At 38.1% G+C, this 22831-nt stretch overlaps 2 protein-coding genes across 3 annotated transcripts; both read right to left on the bottom strand.

Moving 5' to 3' along the window:
• Nucleotides 1–1107: 1107 nt before the first annotated feature.
• Nucleotides 1108–22205, bottom strand: IVNS1ABP (influenza virus NS1A binding protein). Of its 2 annotated transcripts, none has more exons than XM_035280062.3 (14): nt 21917–22205; nt 13858–13986; nt 13480–13649; nt 13274–13349; nt 11976–12149; nt 11562–11687; nt 10083–10190; nt 6032–6161; nt 5573–5797; nt 5082–5203; nt 4862–4988; nt 4649–4780; nt 4357–4530; nt 1108–2972 (listed from the first exon to the last, which is right to left on the bottom strand). In XM_035280062.3, exons 2-14 carry the CDS (start codon nt 13966–13968, stop codon nt 2719–2721), a joined length of 1929 nt encoding a protein of 642 aa, XP_035135953.1. In that variant the 5' UTR covers nt 13969–13986; nt 21917–22205; the 3' UTR covers nt 1108–2718. The 2 variants fall into 2 exon arrangements, with proteins under 2 accessions (XP_035135953.1, XP_035135952.1); XM_035280061.2 differs by lacking the exon at nt 21917–22205 and adding an exon at nt 15934–16167.
• LOC144580095 (uncharacterized) lies at nt 16027–21876 on the bottom strand. The gene is made up of 2 exons (XM_078355132.1): nt 21127–21876; nt 16027–16165 (listed from the first exon to the last, which is right to left on the bottom strand). The coding sequence occupies exons 1-2, from the start codon at nt 21847–21849 to the stop codon at nt 16124–16126; spliced, it is 765 nt and encodes a 254-aa protein (XP_078211258.1). The 5' UTR covers nt 21850–21876; the 3' UTR covers nt 16027–16123.
• Nucleotides 22206–22831: the final 626 nt, after the last annotated feature.

Here is a 22831-nt window from a genome sequence, read left to right on the forward strand (position 1 = left end):
AATAGGTATATGTCCTTTTGCTTTTAATTTACATTTTCCCAATGATTTATGATAGTATCTTTCTTTTTATGTTCTTACTGGCATCCACTTCTTTTGCAAAGTGTCTTCAAATATTTTACCCACTTAAAAATTGTTTTTATGGATATAACTCATCTTAGTACCTTGCTGGACATTTCAGTTCACGTCAGAAGTTTCATGACTCCAAGTTAGATGTTTCTGTGTGCCTTTTTTCTGGCTAAAATTACGTTACCCCCTTTGGTCATCCTGAGCAAATACATGGCCTCTACTCAGATATATGCCTGTTAAAGGCATTACACACAGATCCAGCATAACGGCCGAATTTTGCTTTGTTCAATCCCCAATAAGGTGTGGAGCTACTAATAGTAAGGTTCAGTATTTTATTGGCCAAGATTATTGGTGCTTGTAGGTTGAAGAACCCATGACATTCACATGAGTTTGTATGTTCTTGTTTATAAATTCTACTTGTTGTTCAGTGTCTTTAATACTCTTAAAAACCTTCCAGTTTTATTATGAAGGATATCTGCAATTCATACCAATTCTATTTTAACCTAGAGACACTTACTTAACTTAATGAAACTGCAGCTTGGCCTTACCAAAGATTTAAGGATTCGTATATCAGTGTTTTTCTTTCTTCCTTATACCTAATTAACCTTGTATCTTATGTCTCATTTGCTGACTCTTCAGATCTTTTTTTGGAACTTTTGGCTGCATGCAAATTACGACAGCAACTGAGTTTTCCATGAATCTTACCCTTCTGAAGGCAACTTGCAGTTACAGAAAGGTCCTATTGGGGCTCCTCCTTTGCCTACTTCAATTTTAAGAATTCTGAGGTCAGGAGAGGTAGTAAGTTACACAAATATGTACCTTGTAGATATGGATTAACGGTAACAAATGGCCATTGAGCACTTCCCCCCTGCTTTATGGAAACTTCTCATGTTCATGAAACAACTTCTAAAAAAAACATACTTTTTGGCCACCAAACTACCTCTTTGGCACCAAAGGTAATGCAGGAAAACTTTGACTCAAAGTATTCCCATATATTTGCAGTACACATGTCACTTATGAAATGAGAGGGGATCTCAAGGATTTTAGTGCTGAATCCTCAACTAAAATTTTATTTCCTTGTGCTGAATAGAACACATACAGATCCATATTAAAAACAGTCATCATCTGAGGCAAATTCAAATCTGTCAATAAAGTTTTAGTCCAGAACCAAACCAGTGATAGTAATTACAGAGTTACCAAGCAAACTATTTTCTTTTCCTGGTGGTTCTTTGTGTAACAGATAAGAGAAATAAAGTAGCAGAGTACCAGTGAACATTTGGAGAAGATACTTAATTATTTCCTTCCCTAACCCAAGTTAGCCACTGAATAGTCATCTCATCCCAGATGGCCCATTAGGTGTGCGATTCTTTGAGAAAAAAACCTTATATCATTCCTTATTTCAGATGTATGATGCCAGGTGAGTTATTTTCCACAAATTTCCTAAGCTCATTACTGGGAAAAAAAAAATTTCTCAAAACTTTTAGTAATGAATGCTTGCACAAGCAGCAATTGGGTATTAATCCCATGGTGAAGGATTTCCTACAAAGTACTCTTACTGTGTTGGTTTGCATCAGCAGCAAGCATTAGGACATGCTATTTTGGCACCATAAGTTAGATGTGTAGCACTACACATTAGACACCAAGTCATCCCAATCAATATTTATCCATATGAACAGATAAACTGAACAAAAACAGTTCTGATAAAGCCTGCATTCACAACCTAATGTAGTTTAAAGGTTTTTTTCTTACAATTGAGGGATGCTATTTAGGATTGTTTTGTTAATAATAAAAACAGGAATTATATAGAAGATAAAACACCATTTTTTTACTGCTATATAACACATAGCCTCAACAAATCAAAATATTTAAAACCAGTGTTTCAAAAACCAAAAATCACAGCCATGTTACTGTTCAGCAACTCCATTCAAATAAACATTAGTACTGTATTCTTGAAGGAAAAAAACTGCAGCTGAGGCAAAAGCTCTGAAGTTTGCACTCTGAGAGTTTAAAAGACAGACCCTACTCTGCAAACTTTAGGACTGCCACTCTGCTTCAGTAACTCCAACCTGCCAAATTTTACTTAAATAGGTAAAGCACTCTGCTGAGAATATAAAAAGTTATAAAAGGCAATCATAAAAGATTAAATATTGGTAGGCATGTCAGCTTCCTTTTAATAAAAACAAAAATAGTCAATGTCATCTATTTAAATAAGTATCTTTTGTTATAGAGTATTCCAGTTATTGAAAAAGGGCCCTTAAAAAACCCAACTGTCTACATCTTTAAGCCCTACCCCTTACCCCATAATACACATTTGAGGGAAGAGTCGTCATTTAATGTGCAAATTAGCAAAACAAATGTGGAGGAGAGGGGACTTCTTGAAATGATGTGCCCAATCAATTCTTGGTTTATTCTTTTCCAAAAAGTAAAATAACCAAAGTCTTAAAAATACACAAAACAGACCCTTCATCTTTGCATTCCTTTCCAAATAAACACAAAAAGTATGTACAGCATGTTTAATAATATGCAATATGCAAAAGCTTTGTGTTGCTGTTAGCAACATCTATACCCACCCACCCTCCTTATTCACAAATGTAACTCTACTAAACACAATTACATCACTAAGCCTGTTAGTTTGAGAGGGTCTTAAATTTGTTAAAACTGGAAAATCTTTGTATAGGGGCTCCATTCATTTGACTCAAGGTTATAGACTTCCACCGTATTCAGAAATTCATTGCCATCGAATCCTCCCACTGCATAAATGGTGTTCCCTACAGTTGCAATCCCAGCATTGCTCCTTGGTGAAGTCATATTTGCCATCATCTTCCATTCATTTCTAGTTGGATCATACATTTCCACACAACTGATGGCATGAGAACCATCAAAGCCACCACATACAAACAGTTTTCCTAAAAGAGAAATGAGATGGGGTAAATCCACCGACTCAAGTGTAATAAGGTAAAACTCCCCTAAATCCATCTTTTGCTTAAAAATTGGTACCTATTCATTCTGTCAAAAAGAACTTATTAAATGCCTATTAATATGGCAAATACTCTTTAAGAGCTGGGAATCAAATCAATAAAAAACCGTTCCCACATGGAACTTAGGCACCTTAAAAGGGGGAGGGAGAGGAAACAGTAACAGCATCTAAATAAGATACAATTTTCACAACAGCTCTGTGGTTGTTACTATTATTTCAGAGAAGAAGAAGCAGAAGAAGCTGGACAATTACCTTCAGATGAAGCTACTAAGTAACAAACCAGAATAGTTCTGTGCACTCAACTTTGTATCAGCCCAATGTACAGAATTAATTAAGACTCAAAAGATAGGAAAGCAGAAAAATATTTTAGAGCTTTCCAACTGTATAAAATGCTTTGGGGGCCAAATGCAGTGGCTCATCCCAATACTAATCCCAATACTATGGGAGCCCAAGGTGGGAGGATCACTTGAGTTCTGGGGTTTGTGACCAGCCTGGGCAACACAGTGAGACCAGGTCTTATTAAAAAAATCAAATGATTGTGGTACAGAAATTTCTTCAGGAAACAGTTATGACTACTTTGAAATAGATAAAATGTTAGCCATAAATATTCTGTAGCTTAGAAAAAAATTATTACTGATTTGCAAATTCATCATTTTTTCATTTGACTATCACATAACCAACTTGCATTCCATGTATCTGTAAAGCACACTGACAAGGCTCCAGGCCAGTAGGCTAACTGCTAGTGTGTCTACACTTAAGCTTTCACTAACTGAGCCATAAGCCTACTAAGATTCAGCCTGGTACCAAAAACAATGCTAACTTTTAAATTATGATTATATTATTACACATTAAATAGAAGTCAATAAAATGAATGTGGAAAGAAAGCTGTGTCTACATTTAAAAAGTTTAATGCTTTTGGAAACTTGTTAAAATAGTCTAAAGGTTGTTATTTCCAATTAGGTATGGGGTAGAAAACTGGAAAAGACTAGGGATTTCCATTTACTTTGTTTCTCAGATCAGATTCTTGAAATTCTGGCTCTAAAGAAGGATATGGTTTATGGAAGAAAATGACTTAGAAATTCAAATTCCCTCAGTGCACCCATCAAAAGATTGGTGAATTAAGTTATATATATCAAGTATTAGAAGTCTTTGATTAGAAAATGTATTTCTAAAGGACAAATCACCTCAATATTCATTGCATCAAAATAGATGACTGATTCTGAATTCTTAACTGTACAAGTACAGTTATCATTGACCTTTCCTGTCAGAATTTTAGAACAAAGTCTTGCCACTATCTGTTCTTCAACACTCACCATTAAGAACAGCCACTCCAGCTCCTCGCCTAGCCACATTCATGGGCGCAATTAAAGTCCAGGTGTTATTTTCAGGATTGTAACGTTCTACTGTGTTCAGACAATTCCAAGATTCTGCACCTCCAATTATGTACAAATAACCACCAAGCTCACAGACTGCAGATTGGTGTCTCCCTACAAAAAATGTCAAGATTATTGCTACATCTCCCAGACTTTAAGTGTGTAGTATACATACTGTTGATTTGAAGACCGTTAAAAAAATAAACTTTAAGGAAAAAAAAAATCCACTTACGAATGTTAAGAGGAGCACAGCTTGTCCACAACTTTGTTACAGGATCAAATACATCACAGTTTTTCAGTCCTTTTTGACCATATGGATCAGAGCCACCAACGATGTATAATTGTCCATTCAGAGCACACACTCCTATGTAAGTACAAAATAAAGTTACATATTGATAATTATCACATTAAAATACTGGATATCTCAGGAGAAAATTATTATTACCTGCATTACAACGGTTAGTTCTCAATTCTGGAACACGAATCCAGTCATCTACGTTAGAATCATACATCTCTCCACAACTCAGGTCATCTGAATGGCCATTTGATCCACCTACCACATAGAGTTGGCCCTGTGCCAAAAGGGAGAGATGAGAATTTCTGACGTCCTGCAGTTATGAGGAAAAGCTAAAATATGGGTTGCTCCTGCAAAAGAATGGGCTTACCATGAGTACAGCCATTTGAAATCGGGCTCTTGGTGTTCTCATGGGAGCAAGAAAGGACCAATGATCTGTATGTGGATCATAGCATTCGACTGTTCGAAGACATTCCTCTCTATTATAGCCACCTGGTAAAAATAAAACCATGAAGATTTATGTTTAAAATATTAAACTGGACCAGGGTTTCTAGTACTGTAAGTTTAAGAAATCTGCACAATGAGCAAAAGTATTAAAACTTTTTAAGGATGCCTTAGTTGATCTTTTAAGTGCTTGTAATAGCTAAAAAATAACGTTATCAGTGTAAGTAAATGGCTTAGTCTTGGCTTGAAAATTAGAAAAATTCAGCCATATAAGTATTATTTCTCTGTCTTACTGTATTGCTGTAAAAGATGGCATATTAAACCCTCCCTCTGAAAGTTTGTATGTCATAAAAATGCCCATCTACATGCTTAGCCAGTTTAATGCTTCTGTTACATCACTCATACTTCTGTTCTTACCTGCAGCTATGAGTTTGCCATTCATCTCCGCTGTTCCCAGCCCAGATCGTGCATAGTGCATAGGAGACATGGGTTTTTCTATTAGCTCATCTTGTTGCATCTCAAAGCTTAAACTCTTACTTAGTTTTGGAGTACTTGTTGGTGAGCTCTGTGGGCTGTTTCTCCCGTGAAGAAAAATGACACAGAATATACCATCCAGCACAGCCAGGCACAAGTAAGTGTTATCTGTAAGCACAAGAGTTCCATGTTTAAGATGTAATTATTACTTTTGCTTGGTGTATATGATCCTGAATTGGACTCCACATTCTCCATATCCCAGACTGGAACAACCTGCTATCGTTTTCCAAATTTAATTGTTTGAGTTTTTTCGAGTAGTCAATTTAAAAGGTATTAAACTGGCAACACTCCTTTTTAAAAATAGATAAGCTGAAAACAGTCTGGCAAGTCTAATGTACTTACTTGAAGTCTTTTCCGAAGCAACGATTTTCCACTCATGCTTAGGGCTTTGTACTGTAGCATTTGGAGAAGGGAGACATCCAGTTGAACTGCTACTTATCTGCTTATGGCCATTCTCACGTGGTGCCTTTTTCTGCAAAATCAAAAGGTAGCTACAGAAACCTAGCCAAAGACCACATCTGATGTACCTTTGTTCCTGAGCTATTCCACAACACTGAGTATCCTTCACCTATATATGAATAGCACACTAACTTTAATTCAAGCCAACACTTTGCAAATGACACAAATTACTGGCATACTTCCATCTCCACTTAATGATGAGACAACTACACCTACACAATTGGCCTAGGTAAGAAAAAGCTCAATTTAAACCATTTGAGAAACATGTTGCAAATCAAGACCTCAATAGAAGAAAAAAAAAAACCTGTAATTGATATAAGCTCACAGATTTTTATATTAAGTATAGAATCTTCTAAAAGAATGCTTTAAATTTAAAATAGAATGAATTAACAGAGAATACATTTAACTCACGGTCTTCACGAAATTGTCAAACCTAACTAAATTATGTTTACAGGTATCCTTCATACAATGTCAGCAAAACGTAAGCAGACAGATTCATCCAGTTTCTCTGAAAGTACTTTACAGGAAAAAAGTGGCAATTACAAGAAACACTTAAAGAATATTTCTTTAGGGTTACCTTATGGTATTATAGAGTGGTTTTCTGGACAAAATTACATCAAAACACAATAGTAATTAGAAATGAAACATTACTAAAAACCAAATATTCACAAAAGTAGAATATACAGGAACACTAAAGGGGGAGAAATGAACAAAGCTGCCAATTTCAAAATTATTATAAGAGAACTACATATGTGTTCTCATGTAAGAGTTTTCCTTAATGGCTTCCTTCCAATGACTGGCCCTTGCCACTTCCAAAGGATATGATCATACAGAATTGGAAGATTAAAGACTACTCTGAGAGGAACTGCCAAATGAACAGGTAGCACCCTTCAGCACCTGGCCCAGTGTGCTAATCCCACTTAGGCTTGTCAAGATGGTCAGACCACATGGATAGGTAAGATTTCTAATGGAAATTTCTGTTGCTAGTGGAAGCACAAAGCCATATAACAAGTAATAGAGAAAAAGATTTTGGTAGCTACTTGGAGCTATTAAGAAAACTATCAAAAGTTAGGCCTGAACCATTCAACTAGTGTGGTTACAACATACATAGGCCATTTTGAGAAAAGGCAGGAATGAATCATTATTAGTGTTTATCATTAAATTCCACTTAGATGTTTACTATGTATCTAGGTATTACTAGGTACTTTATTTACATCATCTCTTTTAGCCAGTGAGGGTTATATTATCTACCCATTTTATAGATAAAGATATGGAAACTCAGGAAGATATGCATTGTGCAAGGCAATACACAATACATTGTGCAAGGCAATACAAAATAAAGACAGTTTATACTATGACAAACTGTCATAGTATAAAACAGATTTACATTACGACAGACTGTTTTCCAGTTTTTCACCATTACTAAAGTTGTGAATGCATCTGTTCATATCACTTTTATACTATGAATATTAAGAATAAAAAATAAGGTTAGAGTTATCTTAACCTTATTATTATGAATTACAAGGTACATAAAACCCCATCCCAACCTATGGGATGAAGGGGTCCAGATATCACAAATGGATGATGTTTACATTGAGGCTGTATTGGAGTAAGAAAACTGTTCTAATATACAAAATATTAAGAGGAAATGACTGTGAAAGATAAAGCCCCTATAGCAATGAAGACAACAGGCCTAACATAGAAATGCTGTAAATCCTTTATATGTAAAGGATACATCCCTAAACCTTATTTTACATGACCTCCCCGAGGATTTGACAGTGTACCCTTTAGTCCTTCTTCAAACTTTTTCCTACCTTAGGTTGCTTTTACAACACGATTAGATTCTTATTGTCTTCTAACTTTTCTATTGCTTCTTCTCAACCTCCTTTTTCTATTCCTGAAGTCTAACATGTGTCTCTCTCATCCTCTTCACTTCATGATCTCTATATTCATGGCACTACATTCTAATAAGTCACACATGTCAGAATCCCACTCATTCTCAAATTCTTCCTTTTCCCTAATCTCCCTAAATAATCATTAAGGCCTGCTAAGACAACCTTTGTAAATACAGATATCTATTTATAGACGTAAATAGAAAATCCATCCTATCTCCTTCATACTCCTAGATTAAGCCTTCATTTTTTTTAAAACCTTGACTACTACTGGCAATAGTCTATAAACTGGGCTCACAGACTTTTATTGAACTTCTGTGCCTGGGTTATGTCCCAGGCAACAATTTTAAAAATTAAAATCCAAAAATCAGTTGGGATATTCCAGTCCAGAGATAGCTACCTAGTAGACTGTTCCCCAGTTTTTCACTGTTACTAAAGTTGCGAATGCACAGCTTCCATATCACTGTAGTCTTACCTAACGCTTCCCACTGCCTATAGGACAAAGTTTAAGCCCCACTCAAGGAGCATTTACCTACTTTCCCAGTTTTATGACCCACAATTCCAAGAGTATCATTCTTGCACAGATACTCTTTGCTATCTAACATCTTTCCCTTTATCTGCTATGCAGACTCCTCTAAATCGCAAGACTGCTCAAAAGTTACCTCTTTTGTGAAATATCCCTGGCTTCTCTCCTGTCTCATTGTGTCCTCCCCTTTAGATCTTTTGTAGCTACCTCTCATAAGCCTGTGATCTTTTTTGCACACTCTTAGAAGGTCCTACAAGCAGAAGCTGTTTTGTGTTGCCATACTGAACATTATGGTCTACCACTTATATGGCACTCAACTTCTCCATGTTGAAAAGGTACTTTTAAAATGTTAACTCAAAATGTTTAGAATTAAGGGGAAGAATATCCTCAATATTCAAAATCTACAAACATAAGTACTCAACTAAGTCACATTCCAAAACTCTTAGAAAATAAAGATATTCAGCTACTATTGCCACAGGACACCAGAGAGAGCTAACACCTGATAATGTAACCATGTAGGCTACTACTGAATCTACCACGTACCCTCTGATTTTTAAAGGAAAACATTCCTTAGTCTCAGTTGAGTTGACTACTTAATAGCTTGTCCCTCACAAACATAATGTTGAACTAAAGATAAAATAAAAAAAAGTAGGTACTATGTAACCATTTATATAAATTTTTCAAGCATAGCCAAACTAATGTAATATGTCAGAAGGTAAGATAATGGTTTCCTTTGGGAGCACTATAGGGAAAAGGTTGGGAAAAGGCAGGAGAAAGGCTGCCAGGATACTGGAAACTTTCTTCTTGACTTGGGTAGTGTTTAGACTGGTAGGTTCACTATGTGGCAGTTATGGCTTGTGTACTTTTCTCTATTTGTCCATAAACTGAAAACGTTTATACCTGAGAAGGTCTCTATTAATAGTTGGTAATGTGTCTGAATAGTTATGTGTTTACCCATAGGGGAAAAGTAACTCAATCAGCACAGTGGAACTCTACTATATTTTAATTCATTTTGCTTAAGAAACATCTAGATCAGGTTGTAACATATGGTCAATCACTTTACACTGTATAGTTAATCTTAACTATACCATTTGTAATTTCCAGTAAGACAGCTCAGTAGTTAAGATAACATCCAAAAAACTTCTTTCATAGCCATCAACAATTTAAGTCCCCCTGCCCCTTTAAAAAAAAAACTGAGTTTATTAGTCATGCCTGCCACAAACAACTACTTTTCATAATCTTCCCAAATAATTTCTAAATTGCTTCATCTTATTGGCCTTTACTATTTGTAATTCCTGCTTTGTGAGAAAAGTTTCAATAGGGTTTCCTAATTTGTTAATATCTTTTCATGTGGGAAAATACTAATTCTAAGATATGCTTGTTTTCTCCCGAAAATGTTTTTGTCCAGTTATACCAATGAAACTGGTCCACTTTCCTTTATTAAAGGAAAATTTATGCTATAAAATTCTCTAGTCAAATTTTAACCTGAGGTTACCTCAGACTGTGCAATGTGTACCTGCACAAACTGAATGTGGTCATCATCACTGCCAAACACCTCAGCCTGTCCATCTAGTAGGTTCCCATCAAGCAGCTTGTGATCAGCTGAGTAGTACAAGGTTTGAACCTGCAAAACAGCAACAGAACACCCATGTGGCTACGGTCACCATGGCTACTCCACTAGTATGCAGATCACACAAACGCCTCAAGGTAACCTCCAGTGTGCTTCTTGAGCTTCTTGACATATTACTCTGGCAGGATCCGGAGGTAAAGAAAAATACATGTCATGGTGGTAAAAATTTTAAAAAAACAAAAACAAAAAAACCAAAATCAAATACAAAATCTTCCAGTACTGGCTGAAGAGTCGTTGGCTTGATTGGCTTGAAAGAAATCTTCATTTTTTTCATAGCTTCTATTATATAACAGTAAGAAAAAAAGCACTAGTACAATATATACTTTTAAAGAATATACATATTTACAATGAAACACTGAATATAGTTTACACCTTTGCAGATAAGTGGTCTGGTTTGCATAAACATATTTCCTTCCTGTAAGCAATGTCAAGAAAAACAAAGAAACAAATGCAAAAATTCAAGCAAGCTGTAGAATTATCTTCCTTGACAGATGCGAATATATAGCTAATGCATCTGACTTTCAAGTGGGAATCACAAAAGTTAAAGATAATCTGTTAGCCCTTTTAGAACATAACGATGGCATATTTCTATAGGCCTAACAGATTTGGTAAACCCTCATAAAGGAACTCCAAAAGGTTTAAGTGGAGAGAGAAACTCAAGGTTACTCCACTGCTCCACCTGCGTGATTTCAATTCCCACTATTTCGCCATCAATTTTATCTTGTGTATTTTTTTTTTTTTAAGTAGCCCAAGTTAAGTGAGTGACTATAAGTATGAACAACACCATTGAAAAACACACAGCTTTAAAGACAAGAATCCTGTAAAGGAGTAAACACCATTAAATCATCATCGTTCTCTGCCCACAGCGGATTTTTCTTAGGAGAACTGGGGCAGGACTGCTGCTTCTTTACGTGTCAATACACTTGAGGTTTCTTCTTGTTTCTTCAGTCTTGGGTATCCTAGTTTTGTTAATAAACCTATGGGGAGATAAATCAATGGGGAGGAACAACCATTAGAAGCTTTTACCTACTTGTCAAATTTAAAGCAAAAACCTGTGAAGAAAAGTTAAGAATCTACAGAAAATTTCAGTACCACTTCCCATTTCTAAAGCAAATTACATGCTACTTTAAAGAAAGTTAACAGCACATAATAAGCAAAGAAATAAAAAAAGAAAAGCAGAAGACCAAACTGAACAGTTCATTCAGCTCACCTGGACACCCCCCCTGTTTCTCAGCTTAGGGGTACCTATAGCAAAATTTAAATTCTTTAGGGTCATGGTTATAAAATAAAAGTGAAAGGGAATCCTTCATGTTATAGCAAAATAATTTTTAAAAATGGTTGAATCCCATTTACTTTAAAACTAACCTCTTCCATCAGCTCTTCCAGACTGTCTCCATTCTCCCAGATGCTACGCTGCACCCAGTTGATTACCTTTGTATACAATTTGCCATTGCTGGGCAAGCAAACATTATCTTCAAGCATTACCTCCAACTAGAATTGGGAAAGACAATGACACAAGGATCAGTGTTGGGCTTCTAGTTCTCCCCTTAATTCTCAATTTCATAATAAAGTTGTCATAGATGTACAATTCATTCCACACGTTTACTCTAATTTGTAAGGAACCAGTAATCAAAAACAAAGAAAGTAAACAAACTGGTAGATAGAAACCAATATAATTTCAGTGTATTATTTCATAATCATTACTCACTTGATGAAACATGGACAAAGATTCCATGCCTGGAATTAGATAGTATACATCTGTTTATAGACTTTACTCACCTTTAACCTTGGAAGCTTAAGAAACTCCTCTTCTCCTGAAATTTGTAACAAATGCTCCTGAATATAAGCATCAACCTTATTCAACAAACGGGAGTCTCCCATACAACTTGCAAAATTTCGGTAAGAGATGCAGCTGCTAACATCCATTCTAGATAGTAAGTAATCACCACAAACCTTGGAAAAAAAATATATGAGTGCCAACACTTACATATCTTTTATTCAACAAATATATAATGTTCAATGTGTAAGCACTATGTGAAGATACAAAGATACATCAAAAACTACTGTCTTAATAAAACAAATGTAATAGTGGTACTAACATGTATACAAATGACAAGCATCAAATTATACCATACAGATATGTAAGTTTTAGTTTAAGGAGAGATGCAACAAATTGAAATGCTATGTAGGTTCATGTAAGTATTTTCAAGTAGAATAATTTGATAAGGCTTCATGAGAGGCAGTATCTGCACTGAGCTCTACAGGAGAGATGATGTTGAATGCAGACAGAAGTAGGGAAGATGCTGCAAACAATTTAATTTGGTTGGAGAAAAGGTAACTAGGAAATAGTTTTGGAAAAACAGCAGCTATATTAGGAAGAATCTAGAATACTAAATTCAGGGATAGGTGCTATAAATTAAGGAAGGATTTCTGAGCAAAGGAGTGGCATTAGAAGAAGGGCTAGCAAATCAAACTTTTTCTTAAAGGGCCAGATAGTAAAAGCACTTAAGCTTGTAGGCCATACTGTTTGTCACAACTGCTCAATTCTGTCACTGTAGCTGGAAAGCAGCCATAGACCATATGTAAATGAACACACACGGCTGTGTTCCAATAAAACTTTATGAAAACATGCAGCTGGCCTGTGGTCCTTAAGTTTACTGACCTCCACGCATTAGAGTATTGAATGCCTTTTTTCCAATGAATTAAGTAGTTTTTAAAAGTACTGACATTAAATTCTACAAGGAATACTTTGAGAGAGCAAAAGAAGCTTAGAAAACAATTCAGGACATAAGTTATGTGATTAACTCTTAACAAAAACATTAATTTTAATTCATACTATCAAAGGTTGAATCAGAGAAGACTGCTGGGAGAGTAAGACTTTAGCCTAAATTATCTGAGAAGTGTGATCTTGCTACATTATTATAGCCAAACAGTTAAAATAACATATTGACTCCTCTGAGGGAAAAAGGGACATTTTCAAGTCCTTGACACTAACAAGATGTTTTATGACAAATTCAGCATTCCGATCCCACAAAATTACACTCTATAAGTGATTGTATTTACTTCTGATACTCTACCTGCTTCACCCGATCCATCTTCAGCTTTTTTGCTGCAGAATAAACATCCTTTACTAATTCCTTATCTGCTTTCAACCTATTAAAAAAAAAGTTACTTATGATACCAAAGCCATAAAACACAGATACTTAATTTAAATGTATGTAGAATGACTTGGAATTTCCTGAAGATATTCCTTAATTATATGGTTTACTTTAAAAGTACTTACTGAGCAGTGTAGGCATAATTCAACAAGACTTCAACAGCTTCTGGATTGAGATCATCAAATTTAACATGAGAAATTCCATGAGGATCACTATCACTATTAAAGATTTCAAATAAATAGGGACTGCAGCAAGCTAGCACTGCTCTGTGTGCTAACATTTCATGGCCACAGACCTGAAATTTTGAAGAATTATAATTAGAAGTATTGTGGATTATGTACTTCTCTAGCTAATTACTATATCGGATTCCTTTATCTTACATTTGTTAGTATTCTTTTAAAAAATCATTTCATTAAATGCCTATGAAAAAGAAAATAAGCAAATCTAACAACTTGTAGCTTTTAGTATTAACAAATTCTGTAAATTTTGTAAGTTTTAAATACCTGAAGTCGAACATCACAGAACTGGCCACTCTTCCTCAGGGCATTTAATTTGGCAACAGAAGACTCAATAAAATTTTCATCCTCAAACATCAAATATCCATTGGGAATCATTTTTCCTTATAAATTTGTCTAAATGACAGAAAGAAAGCTGAGTTATTTTACTTGCAAATAATCGTTTTATAAATATAATGCTAAAGAGTAATACAGTCTCTTTATTCTAAAATTCCATCCTATAAACAACACATAAAAATTTCATCACACAAAAACTTAGCTGAAACAATGTGATTAACTCTTTTTTTTTTGAGATAAGAGTCTCACTCCATCACCAGGTGCCAGGCTGGAGTGCAGTGGCACGACCTCGGCTCACTGCAACCTCCGCCTCCCGGGTTCAAGCAATCCTCTGCCTCAGCCTCCCGAGTAGCTGGGACTACAGGTGCGTGCCACCACGCCCAGCTAATTTTCTTGTATTTTTTTTAGTAGAGACGGGGTTTCACCATGTTGGCCAGGATGGTCTCGATCTCTTGACCTCATGAGCTGCCCACCTTGGCCTCCCAAAGTGCGGGGATTATAGGCGTGAGCCATCACGCCCGGCCACAATGTGATTAACTCTTAAAAAAAAAAGATTAATTTTAATTAATGCTATCAGAGGCTGACAAAACCACCCTACCAGAGAAGATTGCTGAAACAGTAAGACTTTAGCCCAAATTTTCTGTCTTTAGCCCAACACCTATGCTAAATGTCCAAGTCTCTGTTCCCCTATACTTTGGTCATTAAGACTTTTAAAGGATTCAAACAGTAGCAGGTATCTCAAAAAATTTGTCCAGGTTCCCATACCTATTAAGCAAATTCCTTCAAGGGAAGGAAATGAAACTCCATCCTGCCCAAACCCATATAACAAGTAACCTAAAAGCCTGAAAGGGTGAAACAGAAAAGTTGAGTACATGTAGGTTTCCTTGGATTTGGGCTCCTGTCATTCCTTATAGTCTTCAAAATTATATATCATCAAGATTTATATGTAGAAAATTGCCTAATTTCTTCCATCCTTCCCTAAAACACAAACTTTAAAAGTCTGATTAGTCTTGTCATGGTATCCTCAAAATGATTTTTATAATGTTTTGAAATATATATAGTGATTAAAAAAGATGAACTTATATTCTGTTCCCTTTTGTTCATATATTCTAAATCACTTATCAGATTATATAAATGGAAACTTAATTTTTTTTGTATTTAACCATTATTTATAAACAATTGACTAATGACTACACAAAATGCATAATTAAAAAAACAGTAATAGGCCGGGCACGGTCTCACACCTGTAATCCCAGCACTTTGGGAGGCTGAGACAAGTGGATCATTTGAGGTCAGGAGTTTGAGACCAGCCTGGCCAATATCGTGAAACCCTGTCTCTACTAAAAATGCAAATTTTTAGCCAGGTGAGGTGGCAGGCACCTATAATCCCAACTCCTCACAGGGGCTGAGGCAGGAGAATCACTTGAACCCGGAAGGCAAAGGTTTTAGTGAGCCAAGATGGTGCCACTGCACTCCAGCCTGGGCAAAAGTGTGACTCCATCTCAAAAACTAAACTAAACTAAAATACAATAATAGGGAGTCCAAGGCAAGAAGATTGTCTTGAGCCCAGGAGTTTGAGACCAGTCTGGGAAACACAGTGAAATCCTGTCTCTATAAAAAACTTAAAAATTAGCCAGTCGTGGTGGTGGCACACACCTGTATTCCCAGTTACTAGGTAGGCTGAGGCAGGAGAATCACTTGAGCCCAGGAGTTCCAGGCTGCAATGAGCTATGATCCCACCACTGCACTCCAGCCTGGGCAACAGAGTGAGACCCTATCTCTTAAAATAAAAAAAAGAAGGCAATAAGAAGTAACTGATTTACTTAAAGAAAAATATGAAAATGTTTTTTATACTAAAATGATTACTAACTTCTCTGCCTTTTAAAATCATATGTAAATGATTACTGACTTCTCTTAAAAAAAGTATGAAAGGTTTACTGTACTCAACATAGTCTTGAGAAAAACAATGTGTTTTAATACTGGACTAGGCAGAGAACATTCACTTACCTACTCTGTTGGTGGCAAATGTATTTCTGGGAACTCTTAAATAATCCAAGGACAAAGAAAGGAGTGTTAAAAGGCGCACTTTGTCAGGGTATGAAGACAGGCGGTTGAAGTGAAGGCAGACGTGTCTTAAGCTCTAATGGTGATTCCAAAACTATCAGGCTTGAAAATGATGTAATCAAGTCCTTAAAAGCTATAGACATGAATTTCTTCTGTGATAATGGTGCATCATAATCTATAACAATGATAAATTTAAGTTAGCTAGTCAGAATGATCAAAGACTGTTGTTATTGATCCAGGTCCAGCAGACCATGTAAAAAGTCCTGATCTTCAAGAAATCTGAGATAAATGGCAAAAATATTCCCATTACATAAAAAAAGAACACAAATTCAATTACACATAAACATTTTTCATTTAACCTGCAACAACCCAAGTGATCTTTAAAAAAAAGAAAAAAAGGTCCTTTCCCCAGGGGCAGGGGCTAATGGCATATGTTTATGAGAGGTATAAAAGCACAGGAATTACAGAACAAATGTCAATACTGGTTAACTCTAATATTCTTTGCAATTATTTTCCAACTAATATGCAAACGTGATCTGTTTTGAGCCAGCAAGCAACATTGGGCATTATTCTATTATACTAGGCCACAAACTGTTCCTCAAAACAAACTCTACACTTCCCAGACTGTTAACTTTGTTCAAGTTTTCTCTCTACCTGGAAAGTCCTTAACCCAACCTCTGCCAGAGGAACTCTTAGAGCCACACAGAGCCTCTGCCAAATGCTCCCAGTTGGGAAAGCAGTTTCTCCTCATCCTCCACATATAGAACCCTTTCTGAGAGGTATTTATGATCTTCCAGCTGGTCTATATCATGCTGTATTTATATGTACTTGTTTATCTTCCTTCACTCACGGGCAAAGCTTCTGTCTTGTTCATCTTTTGTATCCATCCCATCTCCTCTCTACCAGGACTAGCCTAAAAACTTGGACATAAAGATGAGTAATTTGTTGGAATAAACTAAACAGAAGGGAAAATACTGAAGCCTGTACTTCGTATGTTCATTTTTCTCATATACAGTAATACACTACCAATGGAATAATTCTGGTTCAAACCTAATCTTCAAGGTAATCAGTCCTCGTACCTATTCTCCCTCCCTCCCTATTACTCATGTTAAATTCAGATGGTACTGATTTTTTCATCACCTGAACTGCTACTACACCACTGTTAAGTCTGGAAGCGAGAACAAAGTAATAACTTACTTGAAATATGTGCAAATATATTTATTTTTATGGATATCTTAAGATCATCTGCCTTATACATCAATAAAACAATTCTAAATCTAACAATTACGTCGAAGTGAATAATCCACTCACCACAGGACTCCACTGCAGGCTGGACCAGTTCTAATTCAACAAACGTACTATGTTTAGTTCAACATGTGTCCCAACACATTTCTCTATTAACAGGTTTCATTTCAAGGAAACTCAAGAATGCCAATTCAGGTTGGGATTGTTGTGAATGCTTACCCCTCTATGAAAACTGTATCACAGAAATAGGTAATATTCATTTCCTCTGCTCTACCTTTTATCTAGGTTAATTTGGCTTTTCTCTAATAAACTAGTTCTAACAAATGTTTTCCAAATATACATAATTCTTTGTATACAGAGAGAACACAGTATCCTAAAGAAATCTTACAACATTTTCAGCCAAGACCTGTAACTCAAACTAGAGAAAATCTTCATGTATATGATATATACTAGCACAGTCAAGTCACAGGCATAGCTGGCAACTCCTAACTTCAGTTTCATAAACTGCTCTTAAAATAAGAGTAAGAGGAAGGAGTCCCCATGCAAATTGTTACATTAAAATGCATCCTCTGAAAAGCCAAAAACATACTATTTTAAACTTTGACCAGTTTTATTAATTTTTTACTTATAAACTTGCCTTGATCTAACCAAAAATAACAATGGTATCCATTTATTATATTTGATAAATGGAATGTTCTACCTAAAATTTATTTTGGAAAAAAAACGGTTAAAATCACTGCAGTCCTTGGAGAAAACACTGGAGAATTTGGGGCAATTTGCATCAGACAAATTTTTACAATATTATTAGGGGTTTAGCAATAAAATGAATCCTACTACATTTAGTACTTGATTTTTAATTTTTAACTCTATTCCATGACAAATTATTAGTACTTGATTTTTAGTACTGCAAGGTCATAATATGAACCTCATCTCTTTAATATCTGCTGATCAGAGTACAAAGCTACTTGATTTAAAAAAGCCAGCCCAAATCTGGATGACATATTTAAGTTAATGTAAACTTATTTTATTCAATTATTGTCTTCATAACTATATTCCTACTTCCCGCCCACCTCAAGTTTGATCAGATCCATTCCTGACTATAAAACTATGTTTCTGAAAGTTCATGTTTACTTTCATTAGAGTGAGCTAGGGCAAATGAAGAGTTTTAAACTACTCCCCAAATTGACGAGAGATCTTATTTGGTCTATAAAACTTAAGTACAGTAACTAGTGGAATTAAAAAAATGGGGAATTTTTTTTCTATGGATATCCAAACCAAAAGTCCAAACATCCCAGAGTCATATAAAAGTATAAAACAGGGCCAGGCGTGGTGGCTCATGCCTGTAATCCCAGCACTTTGGGAGGCCGAGGTGGGTGGATCACGAGGTCAAGAGATCGAGACCATCCTGGTCAACATGGTGAAACCCCGTCTCTACTAAAAATACAAAAAATTAGCTGGGCACGGTGGCGCATGCCTGTAATCCCAGCTACTCGGGAGGCTGAGGCAGGAGAGTTGCCTGAACCCAGGAGGCGGAGGTTGTGGTGAGCAGAGACCACGCCATTGCACTCCAGCCTGGGTAACAAGAGCGAAACTCCATCTCAAAAAAAAAAAAGAGTATAAAACAATTGTTTGATATTTAAAATACACTTTCAACTAAATCTATACCTAGGTCACTATTCATACACTTTTAAAATTAAAACTGGGATCAAATACAACATATTCAGATAAATTCAGCATACTTTTTTAGTTCCTTACTATGGCCAGTGCAAGGGATACCAATGACTCATAAATAAGTAATTAAACTTCTTTAATAACACCCAGAAGTTCACAGCTTAAGTGAAATACAGTTCAACAGGTCTTATCACAGAGTTATTAAAAAGGTAGTCACAATATGGCCTCTCCTAAAATTTTTCTCTGGCCTTCAGTAAGTGCAACATAAAACAAAAGGCAATCTTTTGAGGGCAGTCAACTCCCACCAAATAGCCATCAACTACATTTTTAAAGGAAAGACTTACTAAACATACGGTATGCACAAACTGAAATGAAAGCTCATATCACAACACAATAGAGTTAACTCAGTTTCCTAGCCTTGAACACTTACAGTCCAGTTGGAAAGATAAAACAAGCTGTGAATATAGCTTGAACAAAAGGGAAAAAAGCTCTGACAGCAAATATATTCCAGAAACTGCAGCTATTTCGGTTTCAGTAGATTGTCGATTTGCAGGATGCGTACGATAATAGTGGGCGAGGAAGTAAGAGAGCCTAATTCTAAGGTTTAAACAATGCTAAGCATAGACAGTAGATGAAGGATTTAAACAAGGAAGCATAGGGCATCCTAGCAGAAAAGTAGTCGGTGGTCTAGGGTAATGAGTAAAGCATGGGAAAAGGGCAGTTAGTAAAGATTCTGTACGCCCATGCTCCTTTAGAGCAGTGAGGACTTAAGATATTTTATCTTAGATATGTGGCATCCTTATTAAAATCAAGTATCAAAATTAAGAAGATAATTCCAAAAAGCATAATAGGAAGTTGTTTATAGTTTGCTACATGGAGAAGGGAAGGAAGGAAAGAAGAATTCGGTTTGAGATGTTCTAATACTGAGGTATCTGCATGTTAATAAGAAAAGTATAATAGTGATCTAAGCATAGGTTCAGAAACATTTACAAGGTTTACAACTTGTAGTTTACAAGTATGTATTTTCTGCTGTTTTAACAAAAATCCAGAAATCCCTCTCTTACTCATAATACTTCAAGTTGCACACACACTCTAGCACATGACATGGTGGGAAGACACCCAACCTTTAAGAATTCCTACTTGCAGGATTTGACTATACAATCATACTGCTAAAAAGTGGATGAAATGACTTACTTAGTATCAGTTATTAATAACTTTATTAACAAGTATTAAGATACTTCATCTTAGTATCAGTTAAGATACTTCCCTAACAGAAAAACATTTAAATTTAAAAATGGATTTGCAAACTCACATTTAATTACCATCTAACAAATCCTTCAAGCAAGAAAAACAAAATCCTACCTTCCAAAATCAAGTGGCCAAAAAGACACTAATTTAAAACTAAGACTAAAACCTGAAATGTTTTGTCCTGGGAGAAAAAGTTAGAAAATTAACTACAAATTAAGAAAATGGCTATAGAAATTTGTATCCATTAGTTAAGTAGAGATTTCATATATTAGGAAAATACAGAGGAAAACCATTCCAGGGCTCTCGTTGGTCAGTGGCTCAAGTTTGAGTTTACCTCTGGCTACCAAATTATAGACTTCACAAGTAGCTTGCAGCTGGCATTAAATGATACTAGTATCAATCCAATTCTAAAGTCCATGTTTACCTCACATCCAGACAAACACAACTACTCCTTCAGAATCTTTAAGACAGAAGTTTCAGCAGGCTTTAGTCTAAAAGTAATCATCAGTATTTTGTTATTCCTAAAATCAACCACTGGTGCTACAATTATTAAAAGAAGGCATGGCCTGTGGCTGTGTAGTCCATGCTGCACTTATTCATCTGTTAAGAGTAGTACTAGGCTTCCAGAGTTGTCATTAGTAAACAGATCACAACTCACAAATCAACGAATAGCTTGACGCCAAGGTGTTCTAACACTCCATCACTGCAACAGACTCAAGAAACAAAAATGCGCCCTTTTGGCCATCTGATTTCTCCTTGAAATGTCAGCTGTCTCAAACCAATAGATGTCTGTCCACTATGTATGGGGGGGGGTGGTAAATGCAGTTCTCAAGTAGTGGTTAAAGTCTCCCTAGGTTCAACCCTTAGCCTGACGCGGCCTGATGCCTTCCTATCATCAAGAGCTTGTAATCAGATACACTTTACAAAAAGCGTGGAGGGACGGAAAAAGGGCAAATCTTGCCACTGACTTACTTCATTAAACAGAAAAGACGTCTCAGGCCTTCTTTCTCGCCCGGCCAGGTCGGCGCCCACTCCGAAGGCTGCGAGGCGAGGCCCCCAGCGCCCGCACACCCCCGCCCGGGATTGGCCAGCCCCGCAGTCACTCAGCACCGACACGTCAGGGCAGCCGCTCCCTCCCTCCTCCCGCCCCCTTCTCCCCGCGCTTGGCAAGAAAAGCGGGCAACGTGGAGCGGGAACAAAGGACCCCGCGGCCCACGGCGATCGGGGACTCCGTGCCACCCTACTCCAGGCCCAGGGCTGGCTGCCCGCCCACACGCACCGGGTCCCGGGAGCTCTTACAGAAGAGAATCCCACACCCCAGGCAAACCCCATGGCTAGGCGTCCGTTCCTGACAGCAAGAACACGGAGTCCCGCGCCCTCCTTCCGGCGGGTCATCCCTGCCCCTCGGCGCCCTAACCCAGGCCCCCTAAAGCCCTTCGAGCAAAAAAATCTCGTTCCTCCCAGCCTGCCTCCCCCGCGCCGGTGTAGAAAAGGGGCTCGAGCCTCCGCGCTCTCCGAGGCGCCCGCCCTCGGCCGCCAACGCGACTTGGCAACCAAGGCAGCGCTGGAGCGCGGGCCCAGCGCCGCGCGGGCTTCACGTCCCAGAGGGCGACGGCGGCGGCCGTTTGGGGGTTCCTCCCCTGACGAGGACACCGCTTCCGCGCCTCCCACCCTCTTCCCATCAGCCGGCGCCATCCCCTCATCTCGGATTCCGGCCGCGCCCTCTCGCTCAACTGCAGTTCCTAGAACCAGAACATATTACCTGGTTCATCTCTGAAGAGATGGAAACATTCATCTCCAGAGCTTCGACGGGAAGCAGGAGGAAGCCGGCGGGAGTCGGCCCAGAGAAAGCGCCAGGAGGCGGCGGAAGAGGGGAGCGGTCAAGTAGAAGGACGAGGGGCCACTCCGTGGAGACTGAGGAGCGGGAAAGCTCCACCGAAAAATCGCAGGAACTCGCTCGCTCACCGACACGGCCGCGCCGAAGCAGCTGGCGGAGAAACTGCGCCCAGCAGCTCCGAGCAACCGACCTCCACGCGCGACCAGGAGACACTGCCTCTGCCGCCGCCGACTGCTCGCGCCGCACCCCCTCGCACGTCACCACGTGCGCCGCCGCCACCAACACCTCCCAGCCTGCTTCCGGCTCGAATCCGTCTGCGAATCACAGGCGAGCCCCATAAAGATCCAGCTCTAGGCCCCGCCCCCGTCCGCCGCCCGGCTCTCCTCCCGCTCTGCCCTCCTCCCTCGTTGGCTCGGGTTCCTTCCTTCTCGGTGCAACTAGGTCAGCGCAAGGTGATTCTGGGGAGATAGGCGGCGCTCGGGGGGCGTCCTCGTTCGTTTTCGCGCCTTAGTCCCTCCCTCCGTTCGTAGCCCCGCACCCTCACTTCGCCCAATGCGTTGCCTGTCCCGGAACTGGTTCCCCTCCAGCCGCCCTCACCTGTTCTGACTTCCCCTTGAGGCACAATAGCCTGAGAGATCAGATGAGGGAGATTAGATTGCTCGGCGTCAGACCTACTTCTAACCAACCGCTCTAGACTGAAGCTGCCCGCCGTGGACATTAGGATCTAGTTGGGCATCATCAGCCCTTATATTTGAAATGGAGGGGGAGGTAGCTTGTGCAGGGAGGAGGCGTGGAGAGTGTGAGGAAGAAGGGAGGCACTCTGAGAAGTCGAACAACTAA

This window comes from Callithrix jacchus, chromosome 18 (genome assembly GCF_049354715.1).
Source record: "Callithrix jacchus isolate 240 chromosome 18, calJac240_pri, whole genome shotgun sequence".
Taxonomy (NCBI): Eukaryota; Metazoa; Chordata; class Mammalia; order Primates; family Cebidae; genus Callithrix; species Callithrix jacchus.